Genomic DNA, 20,322 nt, shown 5'->3' with positions numbered 1-20,322 from the left:
AGGTACCCTGAGCAATGACTCCACTGTAAAGAAGCCCCCTACAGTGCAGACGGTTCGATCCCTGGGTCAGGAAGATCCCTTGGAGGAGAGCATGGCAATCCACTCCCCAGTATTCTTGCCTGGGAAATCCCATGGACAGAGGAGTCTGTAGTCTACAGGGACGAAGTCAGACACGACTGAAGCGATTTAGCACAGCACGCTGCCAAATCCACGGGTAACTTCGTCCTCACTTGTTCCTAGCGCCCAGCACTTTTTAACTTCTTCCGTCCCAGAAACAAGGCCTTGGGTCCCACCTCATTTCCTTGAGTGGAAGCACCAACCCCACCTGCTCTCCGCGCTCCTGTACGCACGCGCCCTGACACCCATTTATGCACAGCAGCCAGAGAGCCTCCAGTGGCTCCCAGGGGTCTAGCCCCCGCGCCGCCTCGCGCCTCGATCCCTGCGTCTTTGGACCTGCGGCTTAATACCTTTCCTTCAGCACAAAGGTCTCTCCTACTCTGTTTAAATATCTCCGGAGCACCCGCTATGTGCGGGCCGTCTTCCAGGAGGTTTGGAGACAGGGCAGAAACACCTGGAAACCTGCGGCACTCTTACTACGTGACCCGATGGGTGGGGCTCACAGCCGGAAGCTAGCGGGCGGAGGTCCTACTCAGGCGCCGAGACTCCGTCCGCCAGCACCCACCATGGGGCCGGGGCGGGGTCGAGGGCGGGGCACGATGCGCGGCGCGGATTGTGACGCAAGCACGCAGCGTGCTCGGTGCGCAGACGCTTTCGACGGCGAATCGGCGGTTTCCGGTTCCGCCGCCCTCTTTCTCTTCACCCAGGCGGCCGAGCAGGTTGGTGGTGGAGGCCTTGCGGGTTGGCGGTGGGCCGGGTTGGTTTGTAGGGTGCGGGGGACTGTAGGGGCCCAGGGAACGGAGGCGGCGGCCTGGAATCCGTGTAGGCGGGCCAGGTTCTGCGGGAGGGCTTAACAAGGCACGTTGGGCCGGGTTCCGGTCTCGAACTGGGCCTCGCGAGGGAAATCGGCATTTGGAAGCGGAGCTTGCCGTCTCCGCCGGCCCCAGCTATCTGAGGAGGCCTTGGGGGGAGAGCGTGTGTCCTTCGGGGATGATTCAATTTAATGCGGAGGGGTATTAACTGTAATTTTTTCTCGTGGTGGAAACTGCCAGTCCCCTCGAAAAGATGAAGCCCCTCAGCTGGGTTTTTATCGCCTTTTTCTAAGTCTGTAAAGAAAGTCTGGTAGTAGCAACTGTTTCCATAACTTGGAAAATGAAAACGATAACCTGTGTAAACACGTACCAGGCACGTGGTTAGCAGCTGTTATTTATGGACTGGATAAAACGCAGGAAGTGCGGTCTGAGCATTCGGGTGTAACCCGGAAGGAAGCCGGAGTTTTGGGTGTCTGAGCTTGATATTGAAGAGGAAAAGGGATTGTAGGGAGGAAAGTGTGCGTGTTGGGATGCTACTAAGATGAGATTCCCACCCAGGCTTCTGGAAGAGCCGGGGCTGGTGAGAGGAAGGGTGGGACCTCCAGATCACGCTTGGAGAAAATATGCTTGGCAGGGTGGTGCCCTAAAGTTGAAGGTGCAGGCTACGAGGGGCAGAAGGAAACAGGCGCTGAGGTGGGCCTGCAGTTGAGGTCGAAGCATGCATGGGGCTGGCAGGGACTAAACCTGGTCAGCCTGTGAGCTGGGGCTGCTCAGACCTTTAGCGATCACCACTCCCCCCATCCCTCTCTCCCCAGCAGGCGCAGAGATGCAGATCTTTGTGAAGACCCTGACGGGCAAGACCATCACCCTTGAGGTCGAGCCCAGTGACACTATTGAAAATGTCAAAGCCAAAATCCAAGACAAGGAGGGTGAGTTGGGCTGAGTGTGAATGCTCCACCCAGTAGGAACCCCTCAGCCCTGAGTATCTGCTGTCCTGTGTGCAACAGGTGCTGGGCTTCAATAGATCTCAGCCATGCCAGTGTTCCCCAGTGTCATCTTGGGAAGGCAGCTTGCCCTCCCTACCTCAGTTTCCCTTTTGACAGATTGGGGTAATCCTGGCACAGTCTTGTGGTGGGGGTGGGCGGGGCACAGTGGCAGCTGCCAGCAGTGTGCTTGCAAGAGCCTCTGTAATGGAGTAATGGAGGGCCTCTCTCTTTAGGCATCCCACCTGACCAGCAGCGTCTGATCTTCGCGGGCAAACAGCTGGAGGATGGCCGCACTTTGTCAGACTACAATATCCAGAAAGGTACGGGGGTGGGGTGGCTAGACAGGGCCTCAGCACGAGGCCTAGGACCCAGGATGGAATGCTGACAGTCTGTCACCAGGAGGGAGCTGTAGAAGAGGATGGTCCTTAAGGTGGGGATCAGATGGCGCTAGGGAGTATTGCTCTGTAAAGTGCTGTTTTCATCGCTGAAAAGCATCTCCATCAGTGTTTTCCAAATGGCCATGGTTTCTCATGTTCTTAGTCACTTTTCTTTTAAGGCCAATGTGCGTATTAATATATAAGTATTGTAAAGGAAACCACCACTTTTTCCCTAGCAAAATAAAAGGTTATCCTTGCATCTCTTAGAAATTGCCTTGCCTGTGGGGAAACTGAGATGGATACCACCATTGGTATATATTTATATCAGTCTCCAGTTTCGTGAGGAACTGGTGACATGACAAGGTGGAGGTTCTGTGGGGTGGCATGTCCCATCTGCACATAACCAAGGGATTCTGATGTAGCCCCATCATACTTGATGCTGTGGTCTGGAGGCCCCTGGAGGCTGCCCTCCACCCGTGGGACTGAGGTGGTGAGGCTAGGCTCCATCAGTGCCTCTGCCCTTCATTTCCTGTAGAGTCCACCCTGCACCTGGTGCTTCGTCTGCGAGGCGGCATCATTGAGCCTTCCCTCCGCCAGCTGGCTCAGAAATACAACTGCGACAAGATGATCTGCCGCAAGTATGTGCTCCCGTGTGGGGGCGGGGGCTGCCCTGGGGGTGGTCCGGATGTGCCCTCAGCATCCCTGGTGTCCTTGCACAGGTGTTACGCCCGCCTGCACCCCCGTGCTGTCAACTGCCGCAAGAAGAAGTGCGGCCACACCAACAACCTGCGCCCCAAGAAGAAGGTCAAATAAAGCTCCTCCACCTGCTTCTCCTTTGCCCGCAGGGCGGCTTCCTGCCCAAGCCCCATGGTCCTGGGGCCTCAATAAAGTTTCCCTTTCGTTGACTGGAGCAGTAATTGGTGTCCCTGTGGCTGGTCTGTCCAGTGGGGGGTGACTGAGATGTGGACTTCTATGGGACTTCGTGTCACTCGGCTCTTCATAGCCCTTGGGGGTCCCGGGCCCTGAGCTCCAGTCGTCTTACCTGTAAATTGGACCATGGTCTCTGCCCTTCGCATCAGAAGCGGTCATAACCACAGCACAGGCAAGTCTCAGACCTGGCCCTAGTGAGCCCACCCATTTGGGTTTTATCATCTGGAATACGAACATAAAGACCTTCACCAAGTGACCGGTGGGGCCTGGTCAGGCACATTTAACGGCGCCTCGTGTCTGGGCCCTGGAGGTATTTGGGTGTGGGTGGATGGGTAGATAGGATGGAGCATCCCCGGTAGTGTAGTAACACCACCTCTCCATCTTGCCTGACCACTGGGCCTCCTGGGCTCCACCCAGGACTGATGTCTGTCCGGTGAGGGTTGCAGTGTCCTGGCAAGTCCATGTTTTCATTTGTCTGGGATGACTGGGGCTTGATGTAGGTGACAACTCAGGCCTAGACAGTGATGCCTGAGAATAGCTGGGACCTGGAGTGCCAGTTAAAGGCTGTCACTTCATGTCTCAGGTAGTCGAGTTTCATTTCTTGTTAGCTGCCCCTTCCTCCCTAAGGCCAGACCACCATTTTCCTGGTCTACCCACTCCTAGAGGAGGGAGGTTCTGAAGTTCAAATTAGGCAGTGTGTATCCAGCTCTCAGGCCTTTTCTTAATATGAAACACCACCCCCATCTCCGTGCCCTGCCCTGGACTCCCATCTCGGGCTTTTTTTCAGCTCACTTCAATCAGAGCTTCCCTGATAGCTCAGTTGGTAAAGAATCCACCTGCAATGCAGGAGACCCTGGTTTGATTTAGGTCGGGAAGATCCCCTGGAAAAGGAGTAGGCTACCCACTCCAGTATTCTTGGGCTTCCCTTGTGGCTCAGCTGGTAAAGAATCCACCTGCAATGCTGGAGACCTGGGTTGGGAAGATCCCATGGAGAGTGGAAAGTGTACTCACTCCCATTCTGGCCTGAAGAATTCCATGGACAGTATAGCCCCATCGGGTCACAAAGAGTCAGAACTGAGTCACTTCCACTTTCTTTTTCCAACCAGTTCACATAGTGAATCTGCTGTAGGCTGGGTTCCGGCGACTTGAGCTTTCCAGTGTCAGAGCCTGCATTCAGTGTCCTCTGATGAATATCACTCCCCAGATTTCTATTTGTGTGGGAATGGGATGTGAGGAAGTGAAGTCGGGTGTTGACACTTGTATAGAAACAAAGCCTTATTGTATATAGAACCTTATATTCAAGATCAAAAACTTTAAGAAGGCAAGCGCTGGATAGGAATAAACACAGGGTGGGGTGGGTAGAGGGTGTCAGACCTGAGAAGCCCTCCAGTATTCGCTTCCCATTGTTCCCGGGGGTTTCGTCCAGCTTAGCTAGCTGGTCACCAGAGGCTACGTTCCGAGGCCTCCCGGCCTGCAGGGGGCGCCAGACGCATCGGAGCAACCTGATCCCGGGCCGGGCCAGAGCTGCGCAGTCATGATCACAGCGGAGGCCGCATCAGAGTCCGCTGTCCTTGCGGTGCCGGGTGATACAGCCGCCCCTGGAGTCTCAGAGCGCGAGGAGCTGGTGTGGCCCTGGGTGAGCTCGGGCCCGAGCGGGAATATGAGTGGGGCGGGCGGTGCAGGCCCGGGGACGCTAGCTTCATGCCCTAGCCATGCTCCCCGCTCCGTAGAAAGATGCCCCGATCCGGGCGCTGGTGCAGCGCATCCACCAGCTGCAAGCTGAGCGCGCGCAGGCCTTCCGCCGGCTGGAGGAGTGAGTGTGGGCGTATGGGAGGGGAGGGGTCCTAATGTTCGGCCCTCAGCCCACTCGGGTTGGGCGACCCTTGAGGGAGGAATTGGGTCCCCGCGCGCCACAGTGTCGGAGGTGGAGCCGGGTTTGCGGGGAGGCCAGATCGCTCCCTTCCTTATGCGCTGTGGTGCGCTCGTCTTCGGTTACCTTCCACACTCTGGGGTCGAGGGACACTTCTTGGGCGGCTTTCAGGCGGTCGATACGGGTGCAGGGCCTGAGAGCCGGGGCCGTAGCCTCAGGACCCCTACCTGCCGCAGAGGCCACCGCCAGTACCTGAGCAGCGGCCCGCTCTACGACTTCCCGCGCTACCGGAGCACGGTACACGAGGTGACCCAGGTCTTCGCCGCCGCCTCGAGAGAGGTGCTGGCGCTGGAGGCCGAGCTAGCCGGACCCCGAGCGCAGCCGCTGCTCGCGAGCCACGTGCGCAGCCTGCAGCAGCTGGAGGAGACGCGCCTGACCACGGTGAGGCCCCGCCCCACGGCCGTTTCCCCCGCGCCCACTCGACGGCTTGTGTCTCCCGGGGCTGGGCCCACGGTGCACCCCTTGGGGGAGGGGCCGCATTCTGTCCCTGCAAACCCCGCCCCTGGCTCCCCAGCACCCCCTCTACATGCCCCAGCTAAGTCGTCCATTAAGATTTCACTTGAGAGTCTCAGGCTTAGCCGCTCCTTTCTGCCCCCACTTTTATCCAGGACACGCCCGCTCCATCCCAGACCCCACCTCTACAGCGTTCCTGCCCCCTCTGGCTTGTCCCAGTGCCCCAGATCTGTTACTCAACCCTCGGATTGGGTGCCATGAAACTCCAGGTCAAGTCCCCTTTCTAGTAACCCTAGATCCCAGCCTAAGTTGTGGGCCTGTGACCCGGCCTACTCTGCCTTCACAGCCAATCCTGATCGAGATACAAGGCCATGTGAAGCCACGCCCATACCACACTGGGATTCCCGGGTCACCCTCTTTTAGAGACCCAACCCAAGTCGAGGTTTTTGGCCTACTTCCAAATTGGGATTATAACGCCCTGGCTGGTCTCTGAGACTAAGAGATTCCGCCTACTTTATACCCCCACCTGCACCACTCCTGTCCCCAATCCCTGGCTGGGATTTTACCCCTATTCCCCTTCCCCGCCTACATGAGGCCACACCCACACTGCGCCCTGACTCTAGGGCCCGCCCACTAGGCCCCCAGGAGCCCCTCTAACTCTAATCCTAGATTCCTTCAGCGTTAAAAGTACCGCTGCCCTTGAGACTCCTGCCTGCTTGCCCTCCTCCCCCTTGTTCTGCCTTTCTGGGTGCTTCAGTTTCCCCCCCTCCTATGCGGGAGGTCAGGGCACGGCCTCTGCCAACCGTGACGTCCTCCTCGCGGCCCGTTCCCCACCCAGGTGGCCCTGCTGCAGCTGATGGGGACACCGGAGCTGACTGGGCAGGAGGACAGCCTGCAGATGCACCAGCTGAAGATGAAGTGAGTGCTGCCTCCCAGTGGGCTGACCATGCTAGATTTGCATAGGCATCCTTGGGCACCCAGCCCCAACAGGCATGCCCCAGGGCTGGCAAGGTCAGACCGCCAACCCTCTGGACCTGCAGGAACCCTTTGGGTGTGCACACCAGAACCTTCACCTCGCGATCCTAGATGTACTACCCACCTTCCCCCAGTGCATACGCCCTGCTGTTTCACACCAGACTCGCTGTGTATTTTCAGGACACAGCTGCATACCGCACACCTGTCGATCCCACTCACATGGCTCGACTCGGAGCTTGGACATGGCTGCCCAGGCCCTACCAGGCACACACCTGCACATTCCCGCCTTTGGGCTCCCAGACACACACATGTGCACAGCCACTAGACATCTGCCACAGTCGCCCTGCACGCCTTCCTGATGGCACACACTCACCCTAGATGACCTTTCCTCCTGCCACTCTGCCCACAGGACCACCCCTTCTCCCAGGCACCTAAATGACCCTCCCACTGCTAGTGCTGCTTGGAGGTTTGGCAGGAGGCAGGAGGGCCTGGGGCTTGCGACAGCCCCCTTGGAGCTGCACTGTGGCGGCTAATTCACCCCATCTGGGTTTTATTTATAGTTCCCATCCACTCTTGTAGGGTAATTAAAACCATGGAAGCAATCAGTGAGGTTCTCCAGGACCTCAGGTTTGATGCGGAATCTGCCGAGTGATGGTGGCTCCGCAGGGACAAGAGAGATGGAGAATGGGGCATACGGCGCCCTGCCCTGCCCGCCAGCTGGCTGGGGTCACACCCCATCAGACCACTGACCCTCCTCGAGTTCACTTCACCTCTCATAATAAAGAGCCTAAAGAACCTTCTGTCTGCAGCTGCTCCACTATCTCGTGTCCTGGGGTGCTGGGGTGGGATCCCACAAAGTCAGGGATGCTAGGTGCAAGATTCCCTCCCCCCCAACCCCCCCTCTCCCGCCACCCCCACATGACTGTAGAAACTCTGGTGTTTTGAAGCCCACTCTCCAAGGAGTTTAGAACCGGTTATTTCAGATCATGGAGAGAGTTGGAAATTCTGGGAGGTGAAGATTCCCATCCCAAAGGGTTATCAGGATTCCACGTGCCTCCCCTAAGCCCCACAGCCCCTCACCCTAGGCCACTCTAGCCCCGAACTCACCTGCACAATCAGGGCACCTAAATAGTTTTGTTTATTTAAAAAGATTCCTTGGAGGGGGTCCTGGGTAGGGGGAGTAATAACCCTTCTTCACACTCAGCTCTGGCAGCATTCTGGGAAGCAAAGCCCCCCCTTCACACACACACACCCCCCACTGGGGTGCACCTCACATGGACGCCAGAGCTGTTGTGGCCCTCAGAGCACAGAGTACTCGCCCCTGCTGCTGCTGACGGGGCTAGCACACCTTGAGGGGAGGGTTCAGAGATGGCCCCCAGTCTGGGGTGGCCCCTGGATCTCCATGCAGCAGGGAGGGCAGCCCCAGCCTCTAGAGCTTATCTGGCAGGACCTGCAGGCAGAGGGGAAGCCAGGCTTAGCAAGAAGCCTGGGAGGGGCCAGGACCACAGAGCAAATGAGGCCCCAGTCCAGGTCTTGGGCCCACCACTTCCAGCTAGCTGCCCTCAGTAGGCTGCTGCCCCTCTCTGGGCCCTGGTTTTCCTCTCTGAGAAGTAATATCTATCCGTCCCATGGGTTGTTCTGCAGGTAACACACGTGGCACAGGGCCAGTATGCAGTAGGCGCTCATACATGCTCCGCAGGTGGCTATGTGCAATAATTCCTGAGGACAATATTCCCCTCTGGACATTTTGAAGGGGTCCAGGTGTTCTTACTTGGCTAAAGGTCACAGGGGCAGGCAAACAGTAGGTGTTAGGTAAATGCTGATAAATAAATGCTGGAGGAAAGACTTGTACCTCAGCAACTCTAAGGCTGAGGATGGAGGGCCCACGGCCTGTGGCCACCAGGAGGGCTCTTGACTCCCGGCCTGCCCACCCACCTGGGCTTCCCCTTACCTCTCGCCGTGCCCCGTCTGCCCGAGGACAGGATCCCCTCGTCCTGTGCTTGGAAGGAAGCACAGTGTCTGAGGGCTGTGGGCCTACCATCCATCCCCTTTACCCACACCCGGCCCCACCCGTCTCCCAGGGGTCCCATTTTCCTACCTGGTTGCGGGTCTTATGTGACTTCTGCATCCAGGCTCGCCACTGGTCATAGAGGCGGAAGCTGAGGTTCGAGCAGTACGCGTGCTTCTTGAGCCAGCCCAGAAACTGCTTGAGCTCGCGCCGCACCGGCCCCGAGCTCGGCTCGCCGCCCCGCGGCTCGCAAGCCCCGCCGCCCGGGCCCGGGCGCTCTAATGGGGGCGGAGCGGCAGCGTCAGGGCGCGGCCAGCAGAGGGCGCGCGGGGGCAGGAGAGGGGTTCCCTCTCGCCGCAGGACCGCGTTCACCTCGGGGACCCCCCCTCGCGAGTCCCTGTTTCAACGCGACCCGGTCCGCCCCACGACCCGGCCAAGCACTGCAGCCCAGCTGCGCCCCCGGGGAGACAGGGGGCAGGGGGAGGAAGGGGCTCCTCCTCCACATCTCCAGGCACCCGATTCTTGCGGCCTGAGCCAGGTGTGAGTGAAAGCGGGGGAGTGGGGAGAAGGGCCAGGGCCAGAGGGATAAGCCGCAGCGGAGCAGGGGGCAGGGGAAGGGAGAGAGAGACGCTGATGAGAAAGCTGGAGAGAGCAAGGCAGACGTTAAGAGATGGAGGCAAAGGGCGACAGATACAGGGAGAGCGACAGCCACGGGGGACAGCCAAGGCGGTGCAGAGGCTGGAGAGATGGAGAGGGAGCCAGGACAGGAAGGGACAGAGACGCTGGGGACGCAGGGACGCAGAAACCAAAAAGGCAGAAAGACAGACACAGGGAAAGAGAGTGAGTGACAGATGAAAGGAGGCAGACAATTCGAAGTGACTCTGAGGGGAGGGACAGTCCCCAGGACAGGCCTGAGAGTACAGCCGGATGGATGGGGACTGGGCCAGGAGGGCCAGGTGGGAGGCCGGCCTGTCCATCCAGCCGCCAGCCGCAGCCAGCCCTGAGCAGCCTGAGCGGGCCGGCGGATAAGGACATCGGCCTCACGTCATAAATAATACCGGGGACCCGCTGACAGGCCCTGGCACAGCCGCGGCCCCCACTGCCCCTGGCGGCCTCCCCTGGCCTCCCCCAGCCTCCCCAGCGGACGCAGCCGCCTGCTGGCTCCCGTGCAAGAATCGCAGGTGCTGGGCACAAGCAGGGGCCAAGGCTCAAGCCCCTCCTGGCTGTGCTAGTTCCCGCCCACCCCTGAACCTGGAGGGGCCCCGGATGGGGGCTGCGGAACTCGCTGGAGCCTTGCTCTGCCACTCCCTGACTCTGGGACCCTCTCTGGGCCTTGGTTTCCCCACCATTCCAAGAGCGTGAGGGAAATGCGTTCAGATCCTTGTGTGACTTTAGAGGGCTGGCTGCATCTCTTGGGGGCTTGGGATCCTCGTCTGAGAAAAGGGGGCCTCCCTTGGGTGAAACAGGGGCGGGGAGCAGGCAATAGGAGCCTCAGTAACTATTACTTGCAAACACTTGGGTGGCACCCATCATGAGGGCACTTTCCATGGGTTATCTCATCTAGCCCTCACAATAGCCTGAGGCAGGCATGACTGTCATCCCCACTTTCCAGATGGGAAAGCTGAGGCCAGATGTACCAAGTAAAATTTCGTACCATTTCACAGAGGAGAGAAGATGGCAAAGGGAATCAGACCCAGGCGTCTGATCATCTCATCCCCCTACCTTGATCTGAAGGGGAAACCAACGCCTGTTGTAGGGAGAGTTGGCAGCCCATGGTCTTAGAGAAGCAAGGGTCTCAAGTTCACTTGCCCTTAGGGGCTAGGGGAGGGGTCCATGTGGGTGCAATGGGCCAAGTGGGAAGAGCGCAACCAAAGAGCAAGGGCAGCCTCTGCTGAAGGGGGCTGTGGAGTAACTCTGTGTCCTCTTACATTTTCTAGACAATTTTTTTCTAGGGAATCTAGGGTATTTGGGTTAAAACTTACTGTTTTTAAAAGTCTGCAAGTGGTTCAAACTACCCCCCCCCCCCAAATGACAGGCTAAGAAAATAGATTCAAGGGCCACAATTGTCCCCCCACCCCCACAGGGCCAAGAGTTTGAGACCTCGATTCTCCCGAAAGGAAATAAGGAAACAGAGGCTCTGGCTGTTTTGGAGCTGGTCCCAGGCCCAGCCAGCCCCGCTGGGGTGCTCACCACTTCGAGGGGTGGAGGCAGCAGTGGGGTGGCTCCATTCGCTCCAGATCCCGGCCTTCTTGGAGCCGTAGATGCCAAAGGGGTTGCAGCGCACTTGCACGAAGTAGACGGTGCCGGGCTTCAGGCCTGCCAGGCGGCAGGAGGTCTGGTTGCTCACATCGTCCACCACCTGGGCAGCCAGCGCAGGGTCAGAGGCAGGGGCAGCGCGGCAGGGGACGGGAGGAGGGAGGAGCCGGCCTGGGGGGGCAGGGCAGGCACCTTCCAGTCCACGCTGTCCTCCACCCGGTAGCGGATCTGGTACTTGGCTTGGAAGAGGAAATCCTTGAGGGCAGGCGGTGAAACCCAGCGCACACTCAGCTGGTCCTCCAGGCCCCCTACTCGGCTCACGTGCACATCCGGCGGGGGGTCGGTTGTCACTAGGGGGCAGGGCGGGCCTTCGTCACCAGGATCTCTTTGGACCTGGCTGGCACCTTCTGGGTCCAAGTACCACAGCGCGTGGCTTAGATGGCACCTGCTTCCGTTCTCCCTCCCCCGATTTGGGACGGGTGGATTATATTAGATAATATTCGTGTAACACTCAGCACCTAGAAGCACTCAATTAATGTTAGCTGTTATCACCACAATTATCTGTGACAGGAGAAACATAATCCTATCTTCAGGGAACTATGTAAAAAGCAGACACTGCCTGGATGATGATATTATTATTATTATGCCCAGGAGTGCAGGGGCCCCTTAGGCTGCCAGACCCCTGGGAAGCTCCCCTTGACACACCCCCTCCACTGCCTACCTCCTGCTCCTTCGACTTCACAAAGGTCCTCAATGTGACTGCTATGCTAGGTGCAAAGGGACAACTGGGACATGCCCACAGCAGCTTCAGGATTTGAGGAAACAAAGTGGGAAGCAAGAGGAGGGATTTGCTGCAAGCCTGCCAAGGATCCTTCAGGGAGTCCTTTGGGCCGCAAAGAGGGCTGGCCTCTTCCCCTGAGGCCTCGGTGAGGGGCCGAAAGGGTTAAGGCACAGGCCTGCTCGGGGCTGAGAAACACCCTAATTAGATTAGGCCCAATTCTGCTCGCGGATCATCCACTTCCTGCCTCCTGCCTGCACCCCCTCTCAGCTCCAGGCTGCGGCTTCCTGGGGCGCCTCCCGACCTGGGCGCCCCCTCCCAGCTCCCTGGGGCCCTCTCCCCGCACACCTGGGCTGCTGATGGGGGAGGCAGCCAGGCCAGGTGTTCTCCGCAGAGTAGGGGTATCCTGGTTGCTGCAGGGGGCTGGGGACCAGTGGGTGGATGCCTCGCTCCTCCCATCCCCAACCAGCCTGGTCCCTGAGACCTCAGCTGAGCTGCAGCCATAGCTGGGCCGGTGTGGGGCGGGGGAGGCCTGGAGGTGAGGATCGCAGGTGGGCCACGCTGGCCTTGGTGGGGGGCGGGGCTCACCCACATCCAGAATGTCCAGCGTCAGCACGTCAGAGCGGGCTGAGCCCAGCCGGTTGGTGGCCTCCACCCAGATCTCATAGGGCGTGAAGAGAGCCAGGTCCTTGGGGATGTGGCAGGAATGAGGTCCCACCGTGTGGTACTCCTCACACGTGTTGTCCTGCCCGTACCACCTGCAGGGACAGGCGGGGAGGAGGACATGTGAGGGGTCCCCAGACCTCCCCAGCCCAGCCCAGAAGTGCAGACAGGACCCCGGAGCTCAGAGAGGGCGACCCTGGCCACAGAGCCAGGCTGGGACATGTCACCCGAGGGCCACCACCAACCTCAGCTTGTACTTGAGGGAGTAGTTGGTGTGGAGGAAGGTTTCCCCATGGGTCCCCGGCGTCCAGCGGCACGTCAGATCCTTCATGTTCCTGGACCAGCAGCTGATGTTGAAGGGTTTCTCTGGGGGCACTGGGGAAGCGGGTATGGGGGCTGAGGTCTGGGCTGGCCGCGGACGAGTGGGAGGGGGACTTTTGGCTGCCAGCCGGGGGGCCCCTTGGAGCAGGAGGATGGACAGAGCGGGTATGGGCAGTACCACCTGCACAGCTCTCTTGAGAATGGTGTATGGGCGCCTCCAGGATCTCATGCCCACCCAGGGGGCCCATGCCCCTCAACTTGTGCCAGTATACCCACTGTTCAGGTCAAGACCAGAGGGCCCATGATTCACACCCCTCTCCAGAGGGAGATGCTGCCCCCAAGATCTGCCCCTGGGTGTCCACTTACGGCCAACATAGAGGCAGGAGCCGGCCAGGATGCTGCCGTCGCGGGCGTGGCACACAAGGTTGTCCCCTGACTGCTGCCTGGATCCATTGAGGTTGGCCAGGGCGAGGGCCATGGTAGAGGCGTTGAGCATTCGGGAGAGCTCAGGGGGTAGGCGGCGCCCGTTGAGGGTCCAATAGAGGCCCTCGGCGGTGGCCCCTGGGGTGTCCCCATGCACTGAGCACGTGGCCTGCAGGGAGGAGCCGATGAGGAGCGTGGGGTCCTGGGGACTGATCACAGCCGTGTCTGGGGTCAGAGAGGAACACCTGTCAGGGCTGGGATGGAGCTGCCCTGGACCTTCCACCATCCTAGGACCTCCAAGGCTCATGGCAGTCCTGCAAAGGAGCTGTTTATGATTGTGGCCCATTTTACACAGAAGGAAACTGAGGCTCAGTCAGGTCAAGTGACCAACCTAAGGTTGGTGGCAAAGCTGAGATTCAGCCCCAGGACTGTCTGATTCCATAATTCAGTCCTTCCAAGCCAATTCCTCACTGTCTTGCTCAGGGCTTTTTCTGATCAGTGACAAACCTCATTCAGATCCAAGGAACTCTTACTTTGCACACACTTCTGACAACCACTGCACTCTGCTTTTTTTTAAAATTTCATTTTATTTTTTGACAGTTAGAAATAACAGATTGTGTGTTCCTTCTTTGATATCCCTCAGAAGCTCACACATAGTAGATGTCTCTAGGGGGAGGAAAGCACTTCTAAAAAGAGGTGCCCTACTAGAATCCTGCTGATTTTATGGATTAAGAAAACAAGGCTCTGAGAGATCAATGCCCTTGCCTATGGTCACCAAATAGAAGACAGGCACCCTAAACCTGTATTCATCAGTCTATAAAGTTCTGCTCTGCACTGCCACGGGAACTGAAGGTGGCTGTGGCAGGCTCTGTGCTCCAACCCTCATCCAAAAGGTCTGGCCATCGTCATCATCCTCCCCCTCAGCTCAGTTTTCCTAATCTGCAAAATGAGAACAAGAAAGCTCACAGTCCTCAGGGCCATTGGAAAGATCAGATGGGAAGTGAGTGACTTCCTAAACTGGGTTGTGTGTGAACTGGGTTCTAAGCACAGGAACCTCGGGGAGGCCATGGTTGATGCCTTTCCTCCCGACTGTCACTGGGGGAGCCCATGCCTTCTCCTTCTGAAGATTAGAATCTAAGAAGAAAGTGTCTTTATCCAGGAGGAAATCAAGGCACAGAACAGGGAGAAGGCTGCCCAGTTCAAGTCCGAGATGTCATTCTAAGCCTCAGTCTCCCCATCTGGGAAATGGGCATCATGGTATTCACCACATGGGGTTGTTTGAGAAGAGTGAAAATTTTGTTTTAAGGACAACTCCATGGAACTTTTAAGCCAGGCTGACCTGGTTTCGTATGCCCTCAGCTCACTCTGGAAGTTGACCCAGTTCCTTTACGTCTCTGAGCCTATGAGAAGCTCTCTCTCCACCAAGAGTGGTTGTAATGATTCATTTGTTCACTCGCTCATTCAAGGAGCACCTACAAGGCATCAGGACCTGAGGGCACAATGGTCAGCAAGATGCTCAAAATTCACGCTCTTGTGGGACTTGAGTCCAAGGGAGCAGCAGGAAAAAGCACAAGTATCTAAGAGAACAAGGGAGAAAAATAGAGCACGAATCAATGGTGGCAGCTAACTGACCCAAGAGGCCTGTCTGGGAAGGTGGCATTTGACCTGAGATGTGAATAAAATGTAAGTGTTAGTCGCTCAGTCATGTCTGACTCTTTGTGACCCCATGGACTGCAGCCCGCCAGGCTCCTCTGTCCATGGGATTCTCCAGGCAAGAATACTGGAGTGGGCTGCCATTCCCCTTCTCCAGGGGGTCTTCCTGACCCAGGGATCAAACCCGGGTCTCCTGCGTTGCAGGCAGATTCTTTGCTGTCTGAGCCGCCAGGGAAGCGTATGACATGAAAGAAGTAGCCATGACAATATATAGAAGAGGGCGTTCAGACAGTGGAGCAGCAAGTGCAAAGATCCCAGGGTACAGGTGGTAGGAAATGAGGTCAGCAGGGGCCAGACCTTCAGAGAGGAGTTCTTCCAGAGTTGAGCAGGGGGGGCGGGGATTTGTGTTTTAAAAGGATCGCTGGGCAGCTGGAACAGGGGACTTCATGGGGGCAGAGGGGCGGGCGGCAGGCCAGTTTCCCTGGCAGCCAAGGACAGGGCAATCCCAGTCCCCTGCAGGCCTCCTACATTCCTGCGGCTGCCCTGTGCTGGCCCCCACTGCCCCATATGGGTGAGATGGGGTGGACGCAGTTCTGAGGCCGGCCCTGATGACTTTCCCGGGCAAACTTGGCTTGGAGGGCCATGTCTTGCTAGAGCCTGGGATCGCAGTTGCATTTGGGGCTTGGCCCAGGGCTCGCTGGAGGTCTCAGCATCCGTGCGAAGGAGCCGGCTGAGCGGGCCAGAGCCGAGGAGGCGGGGGCGGCCGGGGGCGGGGGGCCAGGGGGCCGCCCCGGAGGTCCCAAGCAGCCAGCCGCCCGCTAATTCGGAATTCCTTAGGCATGAACTCGGGCGTGCCAGCATCTCTGCCCCGGCCCACCCACCGCTTCCTGCCTGGGCCCCCCCAGCAGGGTGGGAGGCACGGCCAGGCCTGCCCAGACCCCAGGCCCATCCTCAACCCTCAGGGGTGGGTCCCGCCCCTCCCGCCCCTCCCGCCCCTCCCGTCCCCCACCCACCACCACAGCCAGGCCAGGAAGGGGGCGCTCTGGGGGGTCCTGGCTGGAGGCTGGGGCAATGCCCCTCTGCCCCACCCGCCTGGCCTGGGCTGGTGTGGCCTGCCTGCCAGCAGCTGCAGCTGCCCTCCTGGGGCTGGGCGGGGGACGGGGCAAGAGGGCAAGGCCAGGCGGGCTTGGACAGGCCAGTCCCCCAACCCAAGCTCCAGCAGGAAAGGTCATGGGAGGCCTTCTCCTCCTGAGGATGTGGGTGCCCATTTCAGCTGGAGCACCTGGGCAATTGGCTTGCTTTCTCCTGTTCTCAGTTTCCTCCTCCGTAAAATGGGAGGAAAATCCATTCTACCTGCTGGGGAGATGAATGCGATGAGCTCATGATGTCCAGAGGGCCCAACACACTGAAGTGCAGAGGGGCTGTTGGGATCAGGGGCCCTCCCAGCTCTGGGGTGCTGGCTGGCTGGTGCACTCTCTCCAGTCCTCCACGAACAAAGCGCCAAGGCATTCAGCAGAACTGGGATGCATACATTCCAGCCCCAGCAAAGCAGCTGGGGACAGTCCACTGAGGTTGTGGGGCGGGGGGGCTTGGCCTGGTTTGGGGGCTTCCTAGAAGGCTCCCCAAGCAGATCCCTGGGCTAGGCTTTTGGACAGCCCCCCCACCCACCCCGTCCCATGCTCCCTGCCTCCCCACCCTTTCCCGCAGAGCTGGGGCCTTTAAAAGTTTTTTCCTCTCCCCCTTCCCAATCTGGAGCCACTGCCATTATTAAAAAGGAACACCATGTGTTTTAAAAGCGAAAAGTGTGAGATTCTCTGCAAGCAAGGCAGGAGGGTGGCCTCCATCCTGGGGTCCCCATCTCCTGTCCTGCTGGTACCTGCAGACACTTTACGACCTGCTCGCCTGCTGGTCAGGTGCTAAGACACACCGTAAGTAGAAACATATTGCCGAGGTGTGAAAATCTTTTATTTAATTTCTTCCCCCTTAAAGGAAAAGACACACGCACAACAATCCCACCACCACCTTCGCTTGTTGCTCTGCTGGCTGGAAAACAAAGCCTGCCATTAAAGGTGGCATTCACGAGTGCTGCCCACGGCCTGGCAGAGCTGTCACGAATCCGAGAAGGGCCTTGGGGCCGCCCCTCACCTGTCCAGGAGCCTTGGGCATGCTAGGCTTTTGGCAAGTGCCCTAAGGGCACGGGACCCTGAGCCTTCTGGAGGAGCACCTCAGGGAGCCTGCAAACAGCTCTGTGCAGTGTAGGTCCACCAGGGGAGCGGCACGTCTCTCCTGGTCGACTTGTGAGCCTGGATGGGCCCTTGGGGTGACTGTGAACATCCAGGGCAGGCTGTGCCTGTGTGTGTGCCCCGTGTCGCCTCCCCCTTGGAAAGAGTGTGTGACCATGAATGTGTGTGTGTCAGGGATGGAATGTGTGTGTGCGCGCCCCGATGGTGTGAGAATGTGCATCTGGGATGCAGTGTGCACGCATCCGAGGGCGAGGGTGACGGGCCACAAGCCAGTGAGTCTTTGTGTGTCTCTGGGTGTGTCCCAGAGCGGGTCGGGATGTGGAGACGGTGTCCTGGCGAGGGTGTGCATCGGGTGGGGGACCGGATTGTGCCGGAGGCCAGGAGCTCCCAACAGGGTGGGGGGCTGTCGGCCTGCGGGGCTTGGGGGCTCCCGGTGACTGCCCCCCACACACACCCAGGCTGGGCCCACGGTGCCCCGACTCGCTGGCTCCCGCTCCCTCTCACTCACTCTCTCACAAAGATTTCTCTCGCTGGAGTCTCCTAGCCCGGCGCAGCGTGGCCGGGAACTGTTCTAAACGCTGCCGGTGGCGGGGACTCCGTAGAACCCCGCGCGCGGGGTCCCGCCAGGGGAGGGCGGCGGCGCCGGCCCGCGGAGAGGCGCGTCCCCGGGGACCCCGGGCCGCGCGCCAGGCGGCCAGAGCGGCCCCCTCCCGCCCCGCCTTCCTCACGGGGCTCATCCCTCCACCCGGGGGGGCCCTGCTCAGGGCCGGCACCCAGCGCGCCTACTGCGTGCGCCCCCGCCCGGGTGCGGTGACCCGCAGTCTCTGCGACTCCAAGTCAGCAGACCCTGTCGCGTGCGCCCCCCGCTCCCGCCGTGCAAAGGTCCCAGGCCGCGGCCCCCTGACCCCCTGGGGCCGAGTCGGGCGTCCTCCACAGGGCAGCCCAGGTAAGAAGGCCTCGGTAGCGGAAGCCGGACCCTCGGGCCAGGGACCTTCGGCGCCGTGCGCCCCACAGGTGAGGGCGCCCCGAGGGCCGCTCCGGGGGCGCCTTCCTTTGTTCCCGGGCCGTCCAGGTGGCGCCCGCGCCCCCTCCCCCCGCGGTTGCCCCCGGGGCGCACGCTTTCGGCCCGGGCGGGAAGGAGGGAGCACGGCGCCGTGTACTCACCGGCTCCTGATCCCGCTCGCGGCGCCCCGAGGACGCAGAGCAGCAGTAGGGGCAGCGGCGGCTGCGGCGGCCGCCGCGCGGATTGGGCGGCGGGGCCCGGGCGGCCGGCGGGCATGGGGCCGGCGCTGCCGGGGGCGCGCGGCGGGCGGCGGCGAGGGGCGCGGGGCGCAGGCCGGGCGCAGGAGGGCGCGGGCCAAGCAGCCCGCACGTCGCTGGGCGCGGGCGCGGAGGCCAGAGCAAGTCTGAGCAGCCGAATTGACAAGGCGCTAATGCGCCGCTGGCCCCGCCCGGCCCCGCCCCCGGCCCGGCCCCGGGGGGGCGGCGGGCCCCGCACCGGCCTCCCCGCCGCCCGCCCGCCCGCCGGAGGGCACCGCGAGCCCCACCCGTCCGGCCTCCGCCCCGCCGCGCACCGCACGCGCCGTTTTTCCCGCGGCCCCAAACCCCCCAACTCTACCCTTACAGACCTGGGACCTCCCTTTCCAACCCTGCCAGCTCCAGGCTCCCTACCCCCAGTCTGGGACCTGGCGGCCCCCAATCGTGTTTCCATACCCCCGCCCACTTCCTCGCACCCAGCCCTCAGCCGTGTGCCCTTTCAGCGTCGCCTGCAGCCCCTAGCTCTGGTCCGCTCCTCCCCCCCATCCTCGTCTCGGCCCCCACCCCAGCTCTGGCCCCGCCCCCCCACTGAGCGGTCCCTGAGCCCCGCCTGCTCGCATCTCCAGCCCCTTTCCTCCCCGGGGGCCTAAGAGTCGCCCTCCGTCCCGCCCCACGCCCTCGGCGCGCGGATCCCACAGGTTTTGGCCCAGCGCTCCCCCTCCCATTTCATCCCGCCTCTTCTGGTGCTCCGCGCGCGCAGCCTCGGCCCCAGGCTTTGCTGGAGGGAAGACGGAGCAAAAGCTGCAAGGCTTGGAGTCCCCGGACCTCGCCCAGGCTCAGCTGTCCCCCTCGGGCGGGTCCGAGCCGGGATTCTGTGGGGGCGCCCGGGGGCCTCAGGAGGGAGTTCTCGCGTGGGCAAGAGGGGAGAAATGGGCCCCGTGGGAAAGGAGACAGGGGCCTGCGCCGGTTCCGTGTGCGGGCAGGAGGGATCCCCCAGGAGGAGAGCGGTAAGCAGGCCCTCCTCCGACTCGCTAACACCCCCCCCACGGAAAAATCCGCTCAGCGGCCCGCGGGTGGGGTGCGCCACGCAGTGAGTAATCGCTGGGGCGGCCGCCGCCCGCCGACTCCAGGTAACGCCGGCTGCCCCGAGCGACGCATAGTTTGTCTTCCTTTTTTTTTTGCGCAGGGATCCTTCTCCGTGTTATTATTTTTGGCCACTGCTTGGTTTCGGGACCCCTCCCGGCCCCGCTGCCTCACCCTCCTTCTCTCGGTCCTCACCCGATTCGGGCGCCCACGATAAAAGGGCTCCTGGACTCCAAGGCCCCAGTGGAGGGGGGAGCTTGAAATGAGAGTTCCGGGGCTGCCTCCAGCCCAGTTGTTGGAGTCGCAGCCCCGCCCACAGCCATGTGCCCTCAGAGAAGAAGGGCTCTATCTTCCCCTTCAGGGGCTCCCTTAGAGACCTGGACCCTCCCTCCAGGTCCCTAACTAGCCAAGGGGGTAAAAGTGTCTGAGGAGGGCTCAGGAGTTCCCGCCTCCTTTGCCTAAGGCGGCCCTCCACCACCCCTGCTAAGTAAGTAGTCTGAGGTCCCCAACTCAGACCTCAGACTATCAAAAAAGAGGATTGAAGGCCGGAGTTCCGGGTGTGCCCCCACCCCTCCAAGCCCAATCTGGACTCTGGATGAGTTTGTGAAGGAGAGAGTTGAGCCCTGGCATGGGGAAAATCAGGCTCCTCTGCCTCAGTTTCCTCCTCAGCACCATGGGGGACTCCTAGCCAGCCTACGCCTTTCTGTGGGAAGCTGCATTGTAGCAGAAGGCTCCACGGTCTAAACACTTACGATAGTGCCTAGCACTGGGGCACATTCTTTCGGAGTCTCAGTGTGTCACCTCTGAAAAATGGGGCCACCGTCCCACCTGCCAGAGAATTAAGCGAAGGTGGCCGTTCTTGGCTGGAATTGTGTTTTCAGGATATATCCCAAGCCTCCCCCACAACCTCGGTTCAGCAACGTTTGACTTCCACCTGGAGGACTTCAGGCTTCTGGAGAAAAAAATCTTAATATCCCCCCACCCCATCTCTGCTCCTCCCCACCCCCACTGCAGTCATCCCAGTCTCGGGGAAAAGGCTCCCCCATCCACCCAGGTG

The 20,322-nt window shown here is 60.2% G+C and overlaps 3 protein-coding genes across 5 annotated transcripts; 2 read left to right on the top strand and 1 right to left on the bottom strand.

Moving 5' to 3' along the window:
* The first annotated feature begins 368 nt into the window (after positions 1-368).
* On the top strand, positions 369-3,209 carry UBA52 (ubiquitin A-52 residue ribosomal protein fusion product 1). 2 transcript variants are annotated; one of them, XM_069590326.1, is made up of 5 exons: positions 369-836; positions 1,745-1,858; positions 2,149-2,235; positions 2,828-2,930; positions 3,012-3,209. In XM_069590326.1, the coding sequence occupies exons 2-5, from the start codon at positions 1,756-1,758 to the stop codon at positions 3,103-3,105; spliced, it is 387 nt and encodes a 128-aa protein (XP_069446427.1). In that variant the 5' UTR covers positions 369-836; positions 1,745-1,755; the 3' UTR covers positions 3,106-3,209. The 2 variants fall into 2 exon arrangements, with proteins under 2 accessions (XP_069446427.1, XP_069446428.1); XM_069590327.1 differs by having other exon boundaries at positions 836-874.
* REX1BD (required for excision 1-B domain containing) lies at positions 3,138-7,380 on the top strand. The gene is made up of 6 exons (XM_069590321.1): positions 3,138-3,394; positions 4,649-4,858; positions 4,953-5,035; positions 5,329-5,533; positions 6,444-6,523; positions 7,160-7,380. Exons 2-6 carry the CDS (start codon positions 4,757-4,759, stop codon positions 7,230-7,232), a joined length of 543 nt encoding a protein of 180 aa, XP_069446422.1. The 5' UTR covers positions 3,138-3,394; positions 4,649-4,756; the 3' UTR covers positions 7,233-7,380.
* A 320-nt stretch (positions 7,381-7,700) lies between these two features.
* Positions 7,701-18,672, bottom strand: CRLF1 (cytokine receptor like factor 1). 2 transcript variants are annotated; one of them, XM_069590319.1, is made up of 10 exons: positions 18,554-18,672; positions 18,090-18,331; positions 12,973-13,254; positions 12,531-12,660; positions 12,211-12,380; positions 11,037-11,194; positions 10,779-10,947; positions 8,679-8,866; positions 8,532-8,574; positions 7,701-8,030 (listed from the first exon to the last, which is right to left on the bottom strand). In XM_069590319.1, the coding sequence occupies exons 1-10, from the start codon at positions 18,634-18,636 to the stop codon at positions 8,017-8,019; spliced, it is 1,479 nt and encodes a 492-aa protein (XP_069446420.1). In that variant the 5' UTR covers positions 18,637-18,672; the 3' UTR covers positions 7,701-8,016. The 2 variants fall into 2 exon arrangements, with proteins under 2 accessions (XP_069446420.1, XP_069446421.1); XM_069590320.1 differs by lacking the exon at positions 18,554-18,672 and having other exon boundaries at positions 8,532-8,579; positions 18,090-18,348.
* Between the last annotated feature and the right edge of the window lie 1,650 nt (positions 18,673-20,322).

This window comes from Ovis canadensis, chromosome 5, assembly GCF_042477335.2.
Source record: "Ovis canadensis isolate MfBH-ARS-UI-01 breed Bighorn chromosome 5, ARS-UI_OviCan_v2, whole genome shotgun sequence".
Classification (NCBI taxonomy): Eukaryota; Metazoa; Chordata; class Mammalia; order Artiodactyla; family Bovidae; genus Ovis; species Ovis canadensis.
The sequence above is the reverse complement of the archived record's forward strand: the minus strand, read 5'-3'. Positions and strand labels throughout refer to the sequence as shown.

Excerpts from the sequence above, each read along its gene's own strand:
- UBA52 (XM_069590326.1), top strand. The coding sequence starts at position 1,756 with ATGCAGATCTTTGTGAAGACCCTGACGGGCAAGACCATCACCCTTGAG. Across the intron at positions 2,236-2,827 it reads AGACTACAATATCCAGAAAG|AGTCCACCCTGCACCTGGTG; the intron begins GTACGGGGGTGG and ends CATTTCCTGTAG. Across the intron at positions 2,931-3,011 it reads GACAAGATGATCTGCCGCAA|GTGTTACGCCCGCCTGCACC; the intron begins GTATGTGCTCCC and ends GTCCTTGCACAG.
- REX1BD (XM_069590321.1), top strand. The coding sequence starts at position 4,757 with ATGATCACAGCGGAGGCCGCATCAGAGTCCGCTGTCCTTGCGGTGCCG. Across the intron at positions 4,859-4,952 it reads AGGAGCTGGTGTGGCCCTGG|AAAGATGCCCCGATCCGGGC; the intron begins GTGAGCTCGGGC and ends CCCGCTCCGTAG. Across the intron at positions 5,036-5,328 it reads GCCTTCCGCCGGCTGGAGGA|AGGCCACCGCCAGTACCTGA; the intron begins GTGAGTGTGGGC and ends TACCTGCCGCAG.
- CRLF1 (XM_069590319.1), bottom strand. The coding sequence starts at position 18,636 with ATGGAAACACGATTGGGGGCCGCCAGGTCCCAGACTGGGGGTAGGGAG. Across the intron at positions 12,661-12,972 it reads CTCCTGCCTCTATGTTGGCC|TGCCCCCAGAGAAACCCTTC; the intron begins GTAAGTGGACAC and ends CCGCTTCCCCAG. Across the intron at positions 12,381-12,530 it reads TCCCTCAAGTACAAGCTGAG|GTGGTACGGGCAGGACAACA; the intron begins GTTGGTGGTGGC and ends CTGTCCCTGCAG.